A 15,963-nucleotide genomic window follows, 5' to 3' on the forward strand; every position below is an offset into this window, starting at 1 on the left:
AAAGGACCCAAGGATATGTCTTTTACATGGAACAGAACTAGCGGTTGAAAAATATAAAAATTCTGGGTTATTGCATTATATTAACGCAGCAAAAAGTTTGATTCCTAAATTTTTGGGGGAACAAGAAGCACCAAAAACAAGGGATTGGATTAAAAAGGTAGATCAAATATATAGAATGGAGGAACTATATCATATAGATGAAGATAAAATGGAGTTGTTTTGTGAAAAATGGAAAAAATGGGAGGAGTTTAAGAAGGTTAAATTAATTGAAAGCATATAGGAAATAGGAATGGAAGGAAACCCCAGAACTATAAAAAGAGAGGGGAAGGACGCTGAATGGAGGGGTGGGGAGGGTGGGAGAGGGGGGAGGGTGAGGGGTGGGAAGGGGAGGTGCGGAGTGGGGAAGGGAGGGGGGGTTTGTATTTTTGTATTTTGGGAGAAAATAATTGAATAACAGATGTTGTTTTATAGATGGAATATATGAAATGTAAAAGTTAATAAAATATTAATTAAAAAAAATGTAAATTATGAAGAGTAAATGATCCATTTATTATTCCTACTTTTTAATTTTTTTTTAGAATTTATAATATATTATTTACCTTTTCTATATAGTTTTATTTATATTGTATGTAGGAGTTTATTAACCACTTGCCTTCCTGAGGGATTTACCCCCCCCCCCCTTCCTGACCAGGCCTCTTTTTGCTACTCAGCGCTGCACTAATTCAACTGATAATTGCGTGGTCATGCAATGCTGCACCCATAAGAAATTTACGTCCTTTTTTCACACAAATAGAGCTTTCTTTTGGTGGTATTTGATCACCTGTGCACTTTTTATTTTTCACGCTATAAACAAAAAAAAGACCAAAAATTTTTAAGAAAAACAATATTTTTTATTTTCAGCTATAAAAAATATATAGTAAACTCAAAGTTAGTTATAAATTTAGGCCAAAATGTATTCTGCTACATGTTTTTGGTAAAAAAAATCCCAATAAGTGTATATTGATTGCTTTGTGTGAAAGTTATAGCGTCTACAAACTATGGTATAAATCAGGGGCGGACTGACAACTCATGGGGCCCCTGGGCAATAGAGGGATCATGGGGCCCCTGTGTCCTTGCCCAAACTCAAAAAAGCCTATGAAAAAGGTACCAGGGGCATCTCATGGGGCCCTCTACTGACTCCGGGCCCTCGGGCAGTGCCCGAGTTTCCTAAGGGTCAGTCCACCCCTGGTATAGATACTGCAATTTATGGCATTTTTTTGCTATACAGCACTGTGCTAGTTTAACAAACAATTGCACGGTTATGCAATACGGTACATAAATGAAATTTATGTCCTTTTTTTTCACACAAATAGAGCTTTCTTTTGGTGGTATTTGATCACCTGTGCACTTTTTATTTTTGGCGCTATAAACAGAAAAAGTTTTGAAGAAAAAAATTGTTTTTGAAAAAAAAACCAATATTTTCTCATTTCTGTCATAAAAAATATCCCAAAAAACTAAAATTTCGTCATAAATTTAGGCCAAAATGTATTCTGCTACATGTTTTTGATTCAAAAAATCCCAGTAAGTGTATATTTATTGCTTTGTGTGAAAGTTATAGCGTCTACAAACTATGGTATAGATAATGGAATTTACACAGCTTTTACTTTCTGACTGCCCATCACATTTCTTGAGGTACTAAAATACCAGGATAGTACAAACACACTCAAATGACCCCTTTTCGGAAAGTAGACACCCTAAGCTATCTGCTGAGATGCATATTGAGTCCATGGAAGATTTACTTTTTTTCCAACAAGTTTCTGGAAAATGACAAAAACATTTTTTTTTTTACACAAAGTTGTCATTTAAATGATTTATTTCTCGCACAAGCCATGGGTATATGTGGAATTACACCCCAAAATACATTCTGCTACTTCTACCGGGTATGGGGATACCACATGTGTGAGACTTTTGGGAGCCTAGCCACATACAGGAGCCTGAAATCCAATGACCACTTTGAAAGCCTGAAGGTGCGTATCTTCCTCATTACACTTCCTCACTACTTATCAGTTTCAAAGGCCCTGACATGCCAGGATAGCACCAAACCCCCCCAAATGACCCCTTTCTGGAAAGTAGACACCCCAAGGAATTTAAAAAGAGGCATGGTGAGTATTTTGCAGATCCCATTTTTTCCCACAAGGTTTTGATTTTCATTTTAGATTTACAGAGGAGGTCTAGTGTTAGAATTACTGCCCTTGATCTGACGTTCACGGCGATAACTCACATGCATGGTGCAACCACTGTTTACATACCGGCACAGGCGCAACGCTTGTGCACACAGGTGTGCACGCATGGGAGGGGCAACTTTTTTATAAGTTATTTTGATTTTATTATTTTTACACTGTACCTTTCATTTTTTTTTTATCACTTTTAATGCTATCACAGGGAATGCAAATATCGTCTCTAACTTCAATGGGCATTGTCATATATTCTTTTTTATGAAATCTGGGGTCTATCTACTCTGCCCTTACATTATCTAATCAAACCAAAAACGGTGTGATCAGATGCTTTCCCAATTTACAAATGGCGCTGTTTATATCCTGCAAAACTGAAGTGATGAAATGCTCGTAGCTTCCGAATTCTTAGACTATAGAGATGATTGGCACAACTCTGGTCTCCAATCAGCTCCATGGTAAGCTGGCAGGAACACCGGCTTCATTCTCAGCTGCTTGTAAAAGCAATCCTGCAGCTAATTAGCCACAAGGATTGCTTTTACATGAAAGCCGATCGCCGGCTGAAAAAAATTATAGCCGGATGATGCCTGCAGCTGTAGGCATCATCCTGGTATAACCACTCAAAGTCCAGTGATGTACCAATACACCGCTGATCCTTGTTGGTTATATATGCTATGTTCTTTTTTTTTTTGTATTACCCTTTCTTTCTGAAAGACAGCATAGACAAGGAATATTAATAGCCCACTTGTGTGAAGAATGAAGCCAAGGTTCAGCAATATCAATTAATTAACAGTTCTCTTTATGCATTAATGTATTTGCTTGGCAGACTCCTGGCACTGGTAAACAAAATGTATTGTTGCATTTTGCACTTGTGTTTTGCATATCTTTTTTTTGTAATACAAATAATACTATAATTGCTAATGGTTGTTTGCATCATGGGAAAATCTTTATCACCTGCCACAGCCCTTTCCCCATTAGTGTCTGACTTCTCTGTCCAATTATATTTTAAATCTCTCATCCCCCCACCCAATCCTAGTTTAAATACTCCTCTATCCTTCCCATAAACCTCTGCCACAGCACATAAGAACCCCTTCCATTTAAGTGCAAACTATCCTTAGCATATAGGTTGTACTCCAATGAAAAGTCAGCCTACAAGGCGAGACAGCACCATACTTGAAGGAAACCAGGAGATAGACTGCTTTATTTTAACACAGACACAAGATATAAACATTCAAGTGTACAACCCACCTCCCTGCATAAGGACACAGGGCGGGGCAGACCAAACCTAGCAACCAGAGACACACACCAACAACAGTCCCATCAGGAGGGCTGCTGGAAACACCCCCCACCAAGCCAATACACAAACACATACATCCCATAATAGTTTGCTCCCAAGCAAGACACAATAGAACAATGGGACAACATGGCAGTAAACAATGTACAACCCCCACACCCCACCTATGCATGTCTACACAATATCAGGACATTCCACCCTGTACCCCTAACAGGCACAGGGTGACTTACACATAGGAGGGATATGGGGAGCTGAAACAGGAATCTCCCCACCTCTCCAAACGGGGCTGTGTTCCATGGGCCCCCCCACCCAAAGTCACTCCCGTCACAGTCCTTCCATTCAATTTGCAGCCCAATTCTTTTTGGGATATTTATCTCTACGAACAAGAATGAGGGAGCATTCTCTGGAAAACAAAGATGTTGCTTCCTGAACATTTTTAGTGTATTTTTTAGATTTCTGGCAGCTAATCAGGAAAATAACCTGTAATTTGACCTATCAAGTACCATTTAATAGAAAGCTTCTGTTTTTGCAATTTTGTTTTATATATAGTTTAAGTTTACTTTTTGCTTATGCTATATGTGTAGCTCAGGCATGCACTCAAGGTATATCATATAACATTTGTGGAACTGGTACCATTTGGAGATGGCTAGGCTGGATGGATGCTGACTGTAAAGGTTTTAAAAGCCGCTTACATGCTTACACAGATGCTACTCATTTAGTAGATATCAGTTTCCACGTATTTTGATGCAATTATTTCAAGGCATAGTATTGTCTATGTATATGTAATTTACATAACAGGTAAGCCAGTTGTAGGTTTGCTACAGGATGACTGGACAGAAGAAATGTCTTGCCAATGTCGTCAACAGCTGTGATACCTTCTGCTACATTTGTGGCGAGTACACGCTTAAGTCTCAAAGACGCACCATGACTAGACTTGTTAAGAAAGCTTATGAACTATACTTTGCTTGTAAGATTAGTGACCAAGATAAGGCATAGGTTCCTAACATTTGTTGTGCAGGATGTGCTGTCGATCTTATAGCTTGGTTCTGAGGGATTCAGAAGTCAATGCCGTGTGCTATGATACGCTATGATGATATGGAGAGAACAGAATAATGACATGACAGACTTTTACTTCTGTCTCACTCAAAAGTCACTGGTTAAAAAAAATCAAGTTACACTTACGGTAACGTCTTTTCCAGTAGTCTTTCAGGACAGCACCTTGAGAGACCTCGGCTCCTCCCCACCTGAGGAAACACCTCCACCCAAAATAAAAAGCTCTCCACTCCCCTCTGACCTCAGTTCTTAAAACATACCTCCGGTCACCTGGGGAGACACAACATGAGACAACATGACCATAATAAGACATTCTCAAATAACCAAATATCAACACTGGGTGGGTAATCGGTGCTGTCCTGAAAGACTACTGGAAAAGAAGTTACCGTAAGTGTAACTTGATTTTTCCTCTTCCGTCTTTCAGGGCAGCACCTTGAGAGGATAAGCGAGTACTCACCCCTCGGGCGGGCTAACTGCTTGCAGTACCTTATGTCCAAAGGCCTGCTCCTGCACCGAGACCAGGTTGAGTCTGTAATGTCTTACAAATGTATCGTAGCTGGACCAGGTTGCTGCCCTGCAGATTTGTCCTGGGGAAGCACCTGCCAGCTCAGCCTGGGTAGTTGCTACTGCTCGGGTGGAATGCGCCCTGATTCCTTCCGGGACCTCTAAGCCCTCTGCTTGGTATGCCCCTGCAATCGCCAGCTTTAACCATCTGGCCAGTGTCCTCCTAGAAGCTTTCTTGCCCTTCCTAATCCCAGTGAAAGAAACAAAAAAAGATTCCGTGTTCCTGAACCCTTTCGTTTTTTTCAAGGTACAGCAGCACGCACCTTCTAACATCCAACAAATGTAGTCTCTCCTGACTTTCCCCAACCGGGTCAGGAAAAAACGAGGGTAGCACTATATCCTGCTCCCTCTGAAACCTCTGAGCCACCTTCGGAATGAAGGACGGGTCCATCCTAAATACCACTCTATCTGCAAAAATCTGTAGATAAGGGGCTCTGACTGATAGGGCTTCCAGCTCGCACACCCTCCTTGCTGTGGTAATCGCCACTAAAAAGGCTGTCTTAACTGCAAGGTCTCTTATCGGGCAGGAATCTAAAGGCTCAAACGGGGCCTTAATCAGTACTGCAAGCACTTTGGCCAAGTCCCACATCGGAAAAGGCCTGGACCTTGGAGGTCTTTGCCTTGTCAGGGCCTTAAACTATCTCCCTACTAGCGCCTCCCTGCCTAAGGGCGTCTCCAAAAACACACTGAGGGGTGAAACCTGGCCCTTGAGCGTGCTGATAGAAAGTCCCTTATCCGCCCCTGCTTGCAGAAACTCCAGAACCGATAACACGCTATGGGTCGCTACCGTCGCCTCACCGCACCAGGCCGTAAAGCAACCCCAAACCCTGCTATAAATGGCCTGGGTCTCTTCCTTCCTGCTCGCCAGCAACGTAGCTACCAACCTGGTTGAAAGCCCCTTCGCTTAAAGGAGCTGTTGTTCAGAAACCAGGCCGTCAGCCTTAGTCTCTCTATCCTGGGGCATAAGACCGGTCCCTGTGACAGTAAATCCCTTCTTGGCGGTAACTCCCAGGGCGGCCGTGTGGCTAAGCTTGTTAGAGTCGCAAACCATGCTCGTCGTGGCCAGAATGGGGCGATCAGGATAAGCGAGGTTCTCTCTGATCTGAACTTCCTTAGCACCTGGGGGAGCAAAGGGACCGGGGGGAAAGCGTAGCACAGCGGGTAAACCCATCTCTGACCCAACGCATCCACCGCTTCTGATCCGTCCCCGCAGGTTAGGGAGAAGAACCTTGGAACCCTGTTGTTTTTCCCCGAGGCAAAAAGATCTATCTCCAGGGACCCCCATTTCCTTACGATCGCCTGAAACACTTCCGCATTTAGGGCCAATTCCGACTCTCTGAGCCGAGTCCTGCTCAGGAAATCTGCCGTCTGATTCAGTTCCCCCTTCAAGTGAACTGCGGATAGGGAAGCCAAGTTTTTCTCTGCCCAGGATAAAACCACTGCTGCTACGGAACCGAGCGCCTTGCTCCCTGTCCCTCCCTGCTTGTTTATATAAGCTACTGCCGTAGCATTGTCTGTCATGACCCGTACGTGCCGGCCCCTGATTCTGTCTTGGAAGGAGCGGAGAGCCTCCCCTACTGCCCTCAACTCCCTCCAATTCGAGGATTCTCTCCTTTCTCCTAGGGACCACTCCCCCTGAACCACTGCGTCCTCTAGGTGGGCTCCCCACCCAAGAGCGCTGGCATCCGTCGTAACCTCCTTGGTTACTGGGAAACACCACAACAGGCCCTGGGTCACATTGGCCGACCTTCTCCACCACCACAGAGACCTCTTTACACTGGGGGGAATAAGGACCCGATCCTCTAAGGATTGTACCCATCTGTCCCAGACTCTCAAAACCCACAGTTGGAGAGGGCGCAGATGCAAGCCTGCCCACTGCACCGCTGGGATGGAAGCTGTTAACAACCCCAGCATTGACATGGCCTGCCTCATTGTCACAGACCTGCTCCCCTGTAACAATCTGATCCCTCTGTCCAACTTGAGTCAAGGAAGTCCTCTGCCTCACGGAATCTAGAAGGTACCCTAGGTAAATTGCTCTTTGGGAGGGCACAAGACAGGACTTTTCCAGATTCAAGAGCCACCCCAGTTTCTCCAGATGGTCCCTCACTACGTCAATGTTCTGTCGCAGCCAGATCTCTGAGTCTGCGAAGAGCAGCAGGTCGTCCAAGTAGGCTATTACTGCAATCCCTCTTAAATGAATGGGAACCAATGCTTCTATCAGTATCTTGGTAAATACCCTTGGGGAGGCGGATAGCCCGAATCGCAGGGCCCTGAACTGCCAATGATGTACTCCTGCGCCCCCTTGTACTGCCAACCTGAGAAAGCGCTGTGAGGGTTCTGCGATGGGTACATGGAGTAAAGCGTCCCTTAAATCCATAGAGGCTATGAACGTTCCCGGTGGGAGTAAGGCTCCGATTGTAAAAATAGAGTCGATGCGGAACTTTTTGTACCGCACTGACTTGTTTAGGGGCTTCAGGTTCACAATCAGCCTGAAGGCTCCCGACTGCTTCTGAACCACAAAAACATAGGAATAGAACCCTCTTCCCCTTTCCGCTTCCGGGACCTTGGCTACGACTCTCTGATCTTCCAAGTCCCTCAGCGAGTCCATTAGGGCTGAGGCCCTTGCAGAGCCCCTTGGCAGGGTTGTCACAAAAAATCTTCCTGGTGGTGGCTCCGAAAACTCCAGCTGATAACCCCTTCTCACAATGTCTAAAATAAAGGGGCTGGAAACTGTTGCTTCCCACTGTGGGAGAAAGGCCGCCAATCTCCCTCCCACAGGGGGAACCGAGTCAGCGTGGCTTCTGGGGCTGTTCAGGAGGGCGAAAAATCGCCCCTCCCCTGCCTCTACCTCTTTGCCCCCAAGGCCTTCTCTGTCCCTCTGGCCTGGGGCTCTGTCTTTTTGCCAGGTGTGATGTCCACGTCCCCACCTAAGGCAGCTTCCTTTTTAGAGGAAAGAATTTTTTCCTGTCTGCCGTCCGGTCTAGAATTTCCTCCAATCCCAGGCCGAACAGGAAATCCCCTGTAAAGGCGATGCCACACAACCTAACTTTTGATGTGATATCACCCTGCCATGTTTTCAACCATAAGGCTCTTCTAGCTGAGTTTGTTAGGGCCGCTGACCTGGCCCCCAGCCTCACTAACTCTGCGGAAGCATCCGCAATATACCCCACACCTTGTAATAGGGTTTCAAATGAAGCCAAAATCTTTTCCTTGTCGGCCACGATATGGGCCTGCAACTGCGTTAACCAGTATTTCAGCCTTCTGACCACGACAGTAGTGGCCATGGCGGGTTTCAGGTTTGACAGGGTTGAATCCCAGGCCTTCCGCTCTCCTGTCTAACAAATACGGAAAGACCCCCATATCCTCGAACGCCAGGTCCGTTTTCCTCGCTGTTTGTGAAAAGGCTGCGTCGAGTTTAGGGTTCTTATTCCATACGGCCCCAGGATCCTCGCTAAACGGGAACCTCCTTCTAAGGGCTCTAGAAAAGAAGAGCTTCCTTTCCGGGTCTTGCCACTCTCTTTTGATGGTATCCACTAAGACCTCATGCACCTGTGCCTTTGTTCCTCTAACCCCTGATACATCTGATAATGCAAGGACAAGGTCTTAAATTCCTCCTTGATGTCTAGGGTTTCGTATATGGCCCCTAAAAGGTCATCTACCTTCTCCCGAATGGGAATCCCCAGAGGGTTCCTCATCCTCCCCTGCCATGAGGGGATCTTTGCTCCGACCTGCTGAGGCCACCGGGGGGGGGGGCAAGGGGCTGACTGGGGAGCGGCTAACCTTTCCATAAGACTCTTGAAAGAGTCGAAGGTATTGGTCAGCTCCTTCACTGACCTGACCAAGTCACCCTGTTCAGGCCTCTCCTCCTTTACTAACCCTTCAATGCAAGGGCCGCAAAGAACCTTCCTCCAAGTTTCGTTTTGTACTGACTTGCAGGACGGGCATCTGCACTTAGGCTCCTGATGCTTAAGCTTCTGCCGGGCCTTGCCCTGAAAGACAAAAAAAAAGGGCCCAAAAAGGGAGCCTATCACCCGCTACCATACACTGTAACCCCCCCCCTTCCTTCCCGAGAGGGCCTAACCCTTCCCGACAGAGCCCCCTCCCGGCCCAAGAAGACCCTCACCACCAGAGGGTCCGGGAATAAACCAGGAGCTAGGGGCCACCAGGTAGGGGAGGACTCCTCTGAGTCACCTTACCTGAGACTGGCTGGTGTTGGCATCCACTGGTCCTGGTGCATCCGACATCCTGTTCCAGGAGGGTGGTTGCCCAGTGCGGTAGCCTGTCCCCCAGGCTATTCTGCTCCGCACCGCCATTCAAATTTCACGCGCCGCGGTGTCTAGGGCCGCAGCCAGATGCGGAAGCCGCGGCCCTGGGAGAAGCCCCGCCCCTCCGCCTGAAATGTCGTACCCCGACATCCGGACTGACAAGTTCCCCTAACCGCCAGCATGGGAAGGAGCGGGACTCCTCCCCAACTCACCGGAGGGGGCCGGGGGGCGAAGAGTAGGTATGTGTTACCCCCTGTCCTCCAGGGTACACGCTCACTGCACGGCAGCAGGTCCCGGGGAGGATCGCAGCCGGACACTCCGGCCTTCACTCCCAGCTGCCCTGAGCCTCCCAGCCGGCTCTCAGACCCTCGGCTCAGCCCTAACCTGTCTACTTAACAGCACTTTGAGCTTCCTCAATGTGTCTCCCCACCGGAGGAAACACCTAAACTGAGGTCGGGGGGGAGTGGAGAGCTTTTTATTTTGGGTGGAGGTGTTTCCTCAGGTGGGGAGGAGCCGAGTTCTCTCAAGGTGCTGTCCTGAAAGACGGAAGGGGAAAAAAAGAAACCAACTGAACAGCCCAATCTGCCTCCAATCATAGGACCAGTGCCACATGACGACAATCTGACAGTACTGAAGCCACCAGAGAAATTGAGCTTAGACAAAACAGACAAGGATTCTGTATTGCATCATACTTCAGATTTTGAACTGTGTATGTCTGGTGAGCCTCATCTCATAGCACAGCCAGAATTAAATGACCTGGTCAGGGACTTAGGTTTGAAAAAAATCAAATCCAGAACTTCTGCATTCAAGCCTGCAAGGATGGAGATTGCTATCACCAGGGATAAAAATGTCTGTCTGTCTTTTGAAACTGCAAAAATGATTTAACAAATTTCTTTGCACAGATTTACAACCTTGTTTTCTGTACTGACACTTACAGTTTGTTCACAGCTTTGGGTTGTAAGTATGTCCCACTAGAATGGTGTCTATACTGAATCATCAGTGTTAAGCCTCAAGGCTGTCTTGTTACACAATGCCAATGTACACTCTTCAAAACCTGTTGGCCGTGCTGCACAAAAGAAACATACCAAAATGTGGAACTGTTGTTGAAGCACATTCAGTATACCAAGTACAACTGGAATACCTGTGGTGATATAAAAGTAGTGTCTCTGCTGCTTGGAATGCAGCATGGCTATACCAGGTACTGTTACATATGTGAATGAGACAGTTGTGCAAGAATCACATTAAAAAGAAATGGCCACTCTGAAAGAATTTGGTTTCAGGACAGAAAAAAACTTGGCACATGAACCACTTGTTGACATGACCAAGATATTTTTGCCTCTGCTTCTTTTTTCTTTTTTTTGAGACGGTTATTTCCAAATATAACTGATGCCAAAATTAAGGAAGGGATTTTTGTTGGTCCACAGATCAGACTGGGAGTCACCATACCAGTGAGCTCACCGTTTTGTACATTTAAATCACTTGAACTGTGGGGAACTGGGGGGTTACTGAAAGATGCAAAAATAAAACCCAGAGGTCCTAACTTTCCCTTCTCTTTTGTTTTTTTTTTTATAACGTTGCCCCCATTGGAGAGATTTCCCATGACCTCCTGGCTTTCATTTTTGGTAGAAATAAGCTTTAACCCTTTCACTGCCAAGTCCATCCGTCGTACGGATCTGACAGTGGGGGATTTTACACACACTCAGATTGTCATATTTTGTGTACATCTGACAAGCACACTCCTGCCTGTCAGATGGAAGCATTTGTGTGGCTGTGCACCACCTAACCTGATTGTTTCCACACAGCCCTGGTAACGGTGCCCCCCCCCCCCCTCCATGCGAGCCCCAGCTATGCATCCTGGGTTTTGCCTGCCCATCTGTGGACCCAGGACCGGCATAGCGGGTGTGGTCAGGTAGAGGGTAGGAAGCAGAGCAGACACAGGTCCACTCTCCTCTTCTTGTTTGTTGCTGTCCCAGAAGCGTTGTGTAAAACGTGTAAAATATAATTTTAATTGTAAAAACTTAAACTCAACCACATAAAATCCCCCCCAAAAAATTTTTGAGCTCTCCCCCACGCACACACATACGAACGTAAACACATGCATCGGGGGTACCCACTCATGAAATGTCGGTTGTGATAAACATTTTACCTATAGCTGCGCACACCAGAGTAACAATATATCTAGCAGCAGAACTCTTCTGTCACGCCAAAGTGATGAACTATAGATAGCTTTTAAAACGTCAGAAATATGGAAAATATAGGGTACTGGAGTTTTTCGCCATTTCATGAGCACTCGCAAATTTAAGATACAATATATTTTATATTTTACCAACAAATGGGTAATTTATTGTATTTGTGTACCCTAAAATTAGATTGTGTATTTTTTACTGAAATTTTGCATTTCCTAGACATTTGTGGTAATATTGTGTGACATAATATATTGTAACTACCAACATTTTATTCTTTACGGTGTCTTCTTCCAGAAAATATATGTTTTGGGGGTTTATGCAATCTTCATGCCTAAAATTAATTTTAAACATACTTGCAAAAAATGCAAAAATTGCTCTGGCATCGAAAAGGTTAATTTGCATAAACCCAAGTAAAAAGCTATTTATACATGTGATAAATTTCATAATAGGATCGAACTAGGTTTCAACTATGTAACTTTAAGCTGGGTGGCCTTAATCACACTAAGCTCTTGATACTTACTAATAGTGGTAGTACAGCTGACCAATCTTTGAGGCAATTTCTCCAATCTGCCATCGTTTTAGACCATATCGGTTGTCAAGGACCTGTCTGTAATAGGATAAAAAAAAAATATATTATCTACAACAGTTGGGGGAAGAGTGTGTAAACAGTAAAGATATTCTGTTTGTGTAATGTGTCGTGTGTCCCAAGTACAAATATGGTATCAGTAAAGGTTATTCCCCAAACCCTTGAGCATCATAAATTATTCCAACAAAACAGCAGGCACAGAGTGGCCATACACTGCACAGTAACTCCAAGCAATGTGAACAAATTTGCAGGAGGTAACAAGTTTAAAAAATCTAGTACTTAGGATGCTTCATATTGGGTTCATAAGCCAAATCCAAACCCCTCTGAACTTAATAGAGGATTCGTTTTTCAGGCTCATACGCAAAAGATTGTCAAATGGCAAGGCGGGGACGGTTACCGCCCTGGGGAACATGTACAAAAGTAAAAATGGGGAATTTTTACTTACCAGTAAATTCCATATCTTGCAATTAAAAAAAGTCAGACTGTAGGTTATAAGTCACTGGCAAATACTTAGCTGGGGACATCCATGTGCTCTCTTCCATAACCCCATTCACTTAGCACTCCACTTTGGTCACAAACACTAAAGAGAAACAAAGGACTTAGGGGACCGATCTGTGTCCTGTACTGTATTCCAGGAGACGGGATTTACTGGTAAGTCAAAATTTCCATCAGCTTAATGAGGGGGTGGGCATAAACATACCAAACAGCCCAACAAAAGAGTTAATGAAGCTGAAACTCTCAAATGACAGCTTGAAGCACCTTGCAAGTGAGGCTTGCATCAACCCAATAAAACTTTGAGAAAGTATGAATAGAAGAACAGGTTGCAGTCTTGCAAAACAGATGCTTGATGCTGAAAGGTCCATGAAACACTGATTGATCATGTGGAATAGGCCCTGATAGGAAAGGAAGGGACTTGGAAAAGAAAGGCCTAAGCAACCTAGCAATGGTGAAAGAGGAAGCAGTATGTTCCTTCTTTGGGCCTTCAGGGATGACAAAAAGAGACTTAATTTTCTGGAAAGAATATGCTGTAGCTAGGTAGACCCCTAACCGTTGACCATATCCAGGCAGGGCACAGGAAAGGAAAGGACTGGGAGGGGGAATTAAGAAATAATCTCAGAAAGGAAAGAGGGTATAGGTCTCAGGACCACCTTGGACCCTATGTAAGACAAGAAAAGGCTCCTTAGAAGAGCCACCAACTCAGACCTACCTGGAGATGGAGATAATAGCCACTGGTCTAAATCTTGGAGAACAGCCCTCAGCCTTGGAAAATTTGCTCTCTTAAAATTAAAATGTTTTATATTTCTAGTATGTTCTTGTTGTTTACAGCTTACATGAATTTAAATCATGTTATGGTCATTGTTTCTTTTACATGAACATTAGTAAAAACCTCCACAATGTTTGAGATTAATAGGTCCAACAGCGCATCATTTCTAGTTTAGGCTTCTATAAACTGTACTATAAAATGGTCTTGTAATATGTTTAAAAATATCCACCCTGTTACTGTTCCAGCAGTGCCATTACTTCATTCAATTTCGGAGTAGGTAAAATCCCCCATTATTAAAACTCTCCATGACCTTGTAGCCCTTTTTATCTGTGCAAAGAGCGGAGTCTCCACCTCCTCATTAACATTGAGTGGCCTATAACAAACTCCAGTAATTAACTTTGAAGTACGCACACCCATATGCAGCTTCACCAATAATGCTACAGCACCATCACATTCTCCATGAACAAGGCCCTCATTCACACTTGCCTTGAAATCCTTCCCTCTTACACCAGATCTTTATCCATGCACTCAGTTCTCTAAGCTCCCCCTGCCCCTGTGTTGTGCATGACACAGGCAATATTCCACAAAACTTTGGAGGTCCTTCTCTTCAATATGCAGCCTGGCTTTTAAAGTGATTCTTACCAGGATAAGTTCACCTTTTAGTAAAAAATAATAAATGCACATTTTATTGCAGGAAAAAAAATGTGCATTTATTTTTGTCTGCAGGAGCCTGTAAAGCATTGCACCAGCGATCAGCAGATCGCTAGTGCCATGCAGGTCTCCTGCAGATCTGTCAGAATATCTGCTTGCTCGTATGGGATGTTGCGTCTCGGTCCCACCTCCTCTCTCTTCTCATTGGCTAACTGGCTGTGATTGACAGCAGTGGGTGCCAATGGCTGATGAGAAGCCAAAAAGGATAGGGAGTCCCGGGACAGCTGAGACTTCAGTGCACATTGCTGGATCGAGAGGAGGCTTACGTGAATATTAGGGGGGGCTGGGGGGGATGCTGCACAGAGGTTTTTTACCTTCATGCATAGAATGCATGAAGGTAAAAAACCTTGAGCATTTACAACCACTTTCAGATAAAAAGTTCCAAAATGTATATCCATTATCAATCACTAAGTCCAACGATGCAAATCTTCATGAATCACGATGAACGATGCCTGCGAAAAGAAAAAAAAAAAGATCCCAACGAGCAACAGGCACATTTGATCCCATCGCTGACTCGCCAATGTGGGGGAAAGTGAAACAGCCATTCTATTTGTCAAACATTTAGTTCTGATTAGACATACATATTGCATGTATACTGTATTTAGAAGACATATGGTCTAACATCCTGTATTTCCTCTTTCTGTATGAGAAGACCATTTTCACATCCTTCATTTGTTCAGTTTTATTAGCTTTGAAAGTATCTGGGTAGTACTTTTTTCTATGTATAAAAACTGTGAATTGATGCAAAGTGAACAATCACTACTTAAAGTGACAAGTGTAAAATAAAACAGTAAGCAAGTCCAAATTAAAGTGCAACAATCGTGCTACCACTCTTTTGATGTGAAACTAAATATATGCTTTTCCACTTCAAAATCTTCTGCTCAGAAAAAAGGAGTGACACTCTAGTGCATATATCCTCCAGTGGCTAGAGTGCCTCCTCACCTCCTTTATTCGACCCCTAAGGGTAATCAGATATTCCACCCCGATTAGCTTCCGATAATATTGATGACTTCACAACACCTCATCTATCCCTCTGATATCCACTCCAAATGTATTGGGCATAGAGAAACTCAGCAATATAGTATCAGGGCCATGGAAGGGTAAACAAAGAGAAATACTTCCATAGTGTAGTACGTCCAATATATTTAATCAGAAAATGCTAGATGAATCACTCACATGGTCCAAGTTTACAACCCACGGTTTCCCATATGTTATGGGTGTACTAGGGGACTCAAGATGGCAAAAAACTGGAAGTCCGTCACCGGAACTACGTCATCGAGCTCCACCCAGAAATTATGTTACTGCGCTACCCTTCCATGGCCCTGATACTATATTGCTGAGTGCGGTCCGCGGTGGAGGGAGGTCAGCGCTGGCATCACATTTCCCTCTCCCGGACCACCAAGTGACCCTCTTCAGCCTATTGGGCCTTCCCCACACGGACCCAGAGATAAGGCCTAATATAAAGGCCCTGAGGCTCCCACGTACAAGCCTGAGGCCTCCATTAGGCCTGCAGCCACATTACCTCCAAGGACAGACGCCTAGGGGACAGAGCGGTGCTCCTTGCAACCCCCCCCCCCCCCCCCCTGAAGGGACTTGTGGCTATCTATTAAGAGGAGTCTGCACATTATTATTATTATAATACAGTATTTATATAGCGCCAAAGGGTTTGCTCAGCGCTGTACAATAGCAAGGGGGACAGAACATGAGACAGAACAATTAACAGTACAATACACAAGGGGTACGAGGGCCCTGTTCTTTCGAGCTCACAATCTAGGAGGGAGGGGAAGTGGTACAGGAGGAAGTGGCTGTGGGGGATGGAGAAGTGGGAGA

The 15,963-nt window shown here is 44.8% G+C and overlaps 1 protein-coding gene across 15 annotated transcripts in view; it reads right to left on the minus strand.

Annotated features, from left to right (window-relative positions):
- Window positions 1-15,963, minus strand: part of SCAI (suppressor of cancer cell invasion) — a 1,319,466-nt gene that overhangs the window by 913,352 nt on the left and 390,151 nt on the right. For all 15 annotated transcript variants that reach the window (XR_016307572.1, XR_016307574.1, XR_016307571.1 and 12 more), the window contains exon 4: window positions 12,093-12,179. Coding sequence is in view for 10 of the 15 variants with exons in the window: in XM_089658464.1 (XP_089514590.1) it covers window positions 12,093-12,179 (87 nt within the window). In the remaining 5 variants the exon portion in view is untranslated. The remainder of the gene's footprint in view (window positions 1-12,092; window positions 12,180-15,963) is intronic.

The sequence above is a fragment of the Staurois parvus genome, unplaced genomic scaffold (genome assembly GCF_062004578.1).
Source record: "Staurois parvus isolate SC_StPar_1 unplaced genomic scaffold, SC_StPar_1.0 ptg001072l, whole genome shotgun sequence".
Lineage (NCBI taxonomy): Eukaryota > Metazoa > Chordata > Amphibia > Anura > Ranidae > Staurois > Staurois parvus.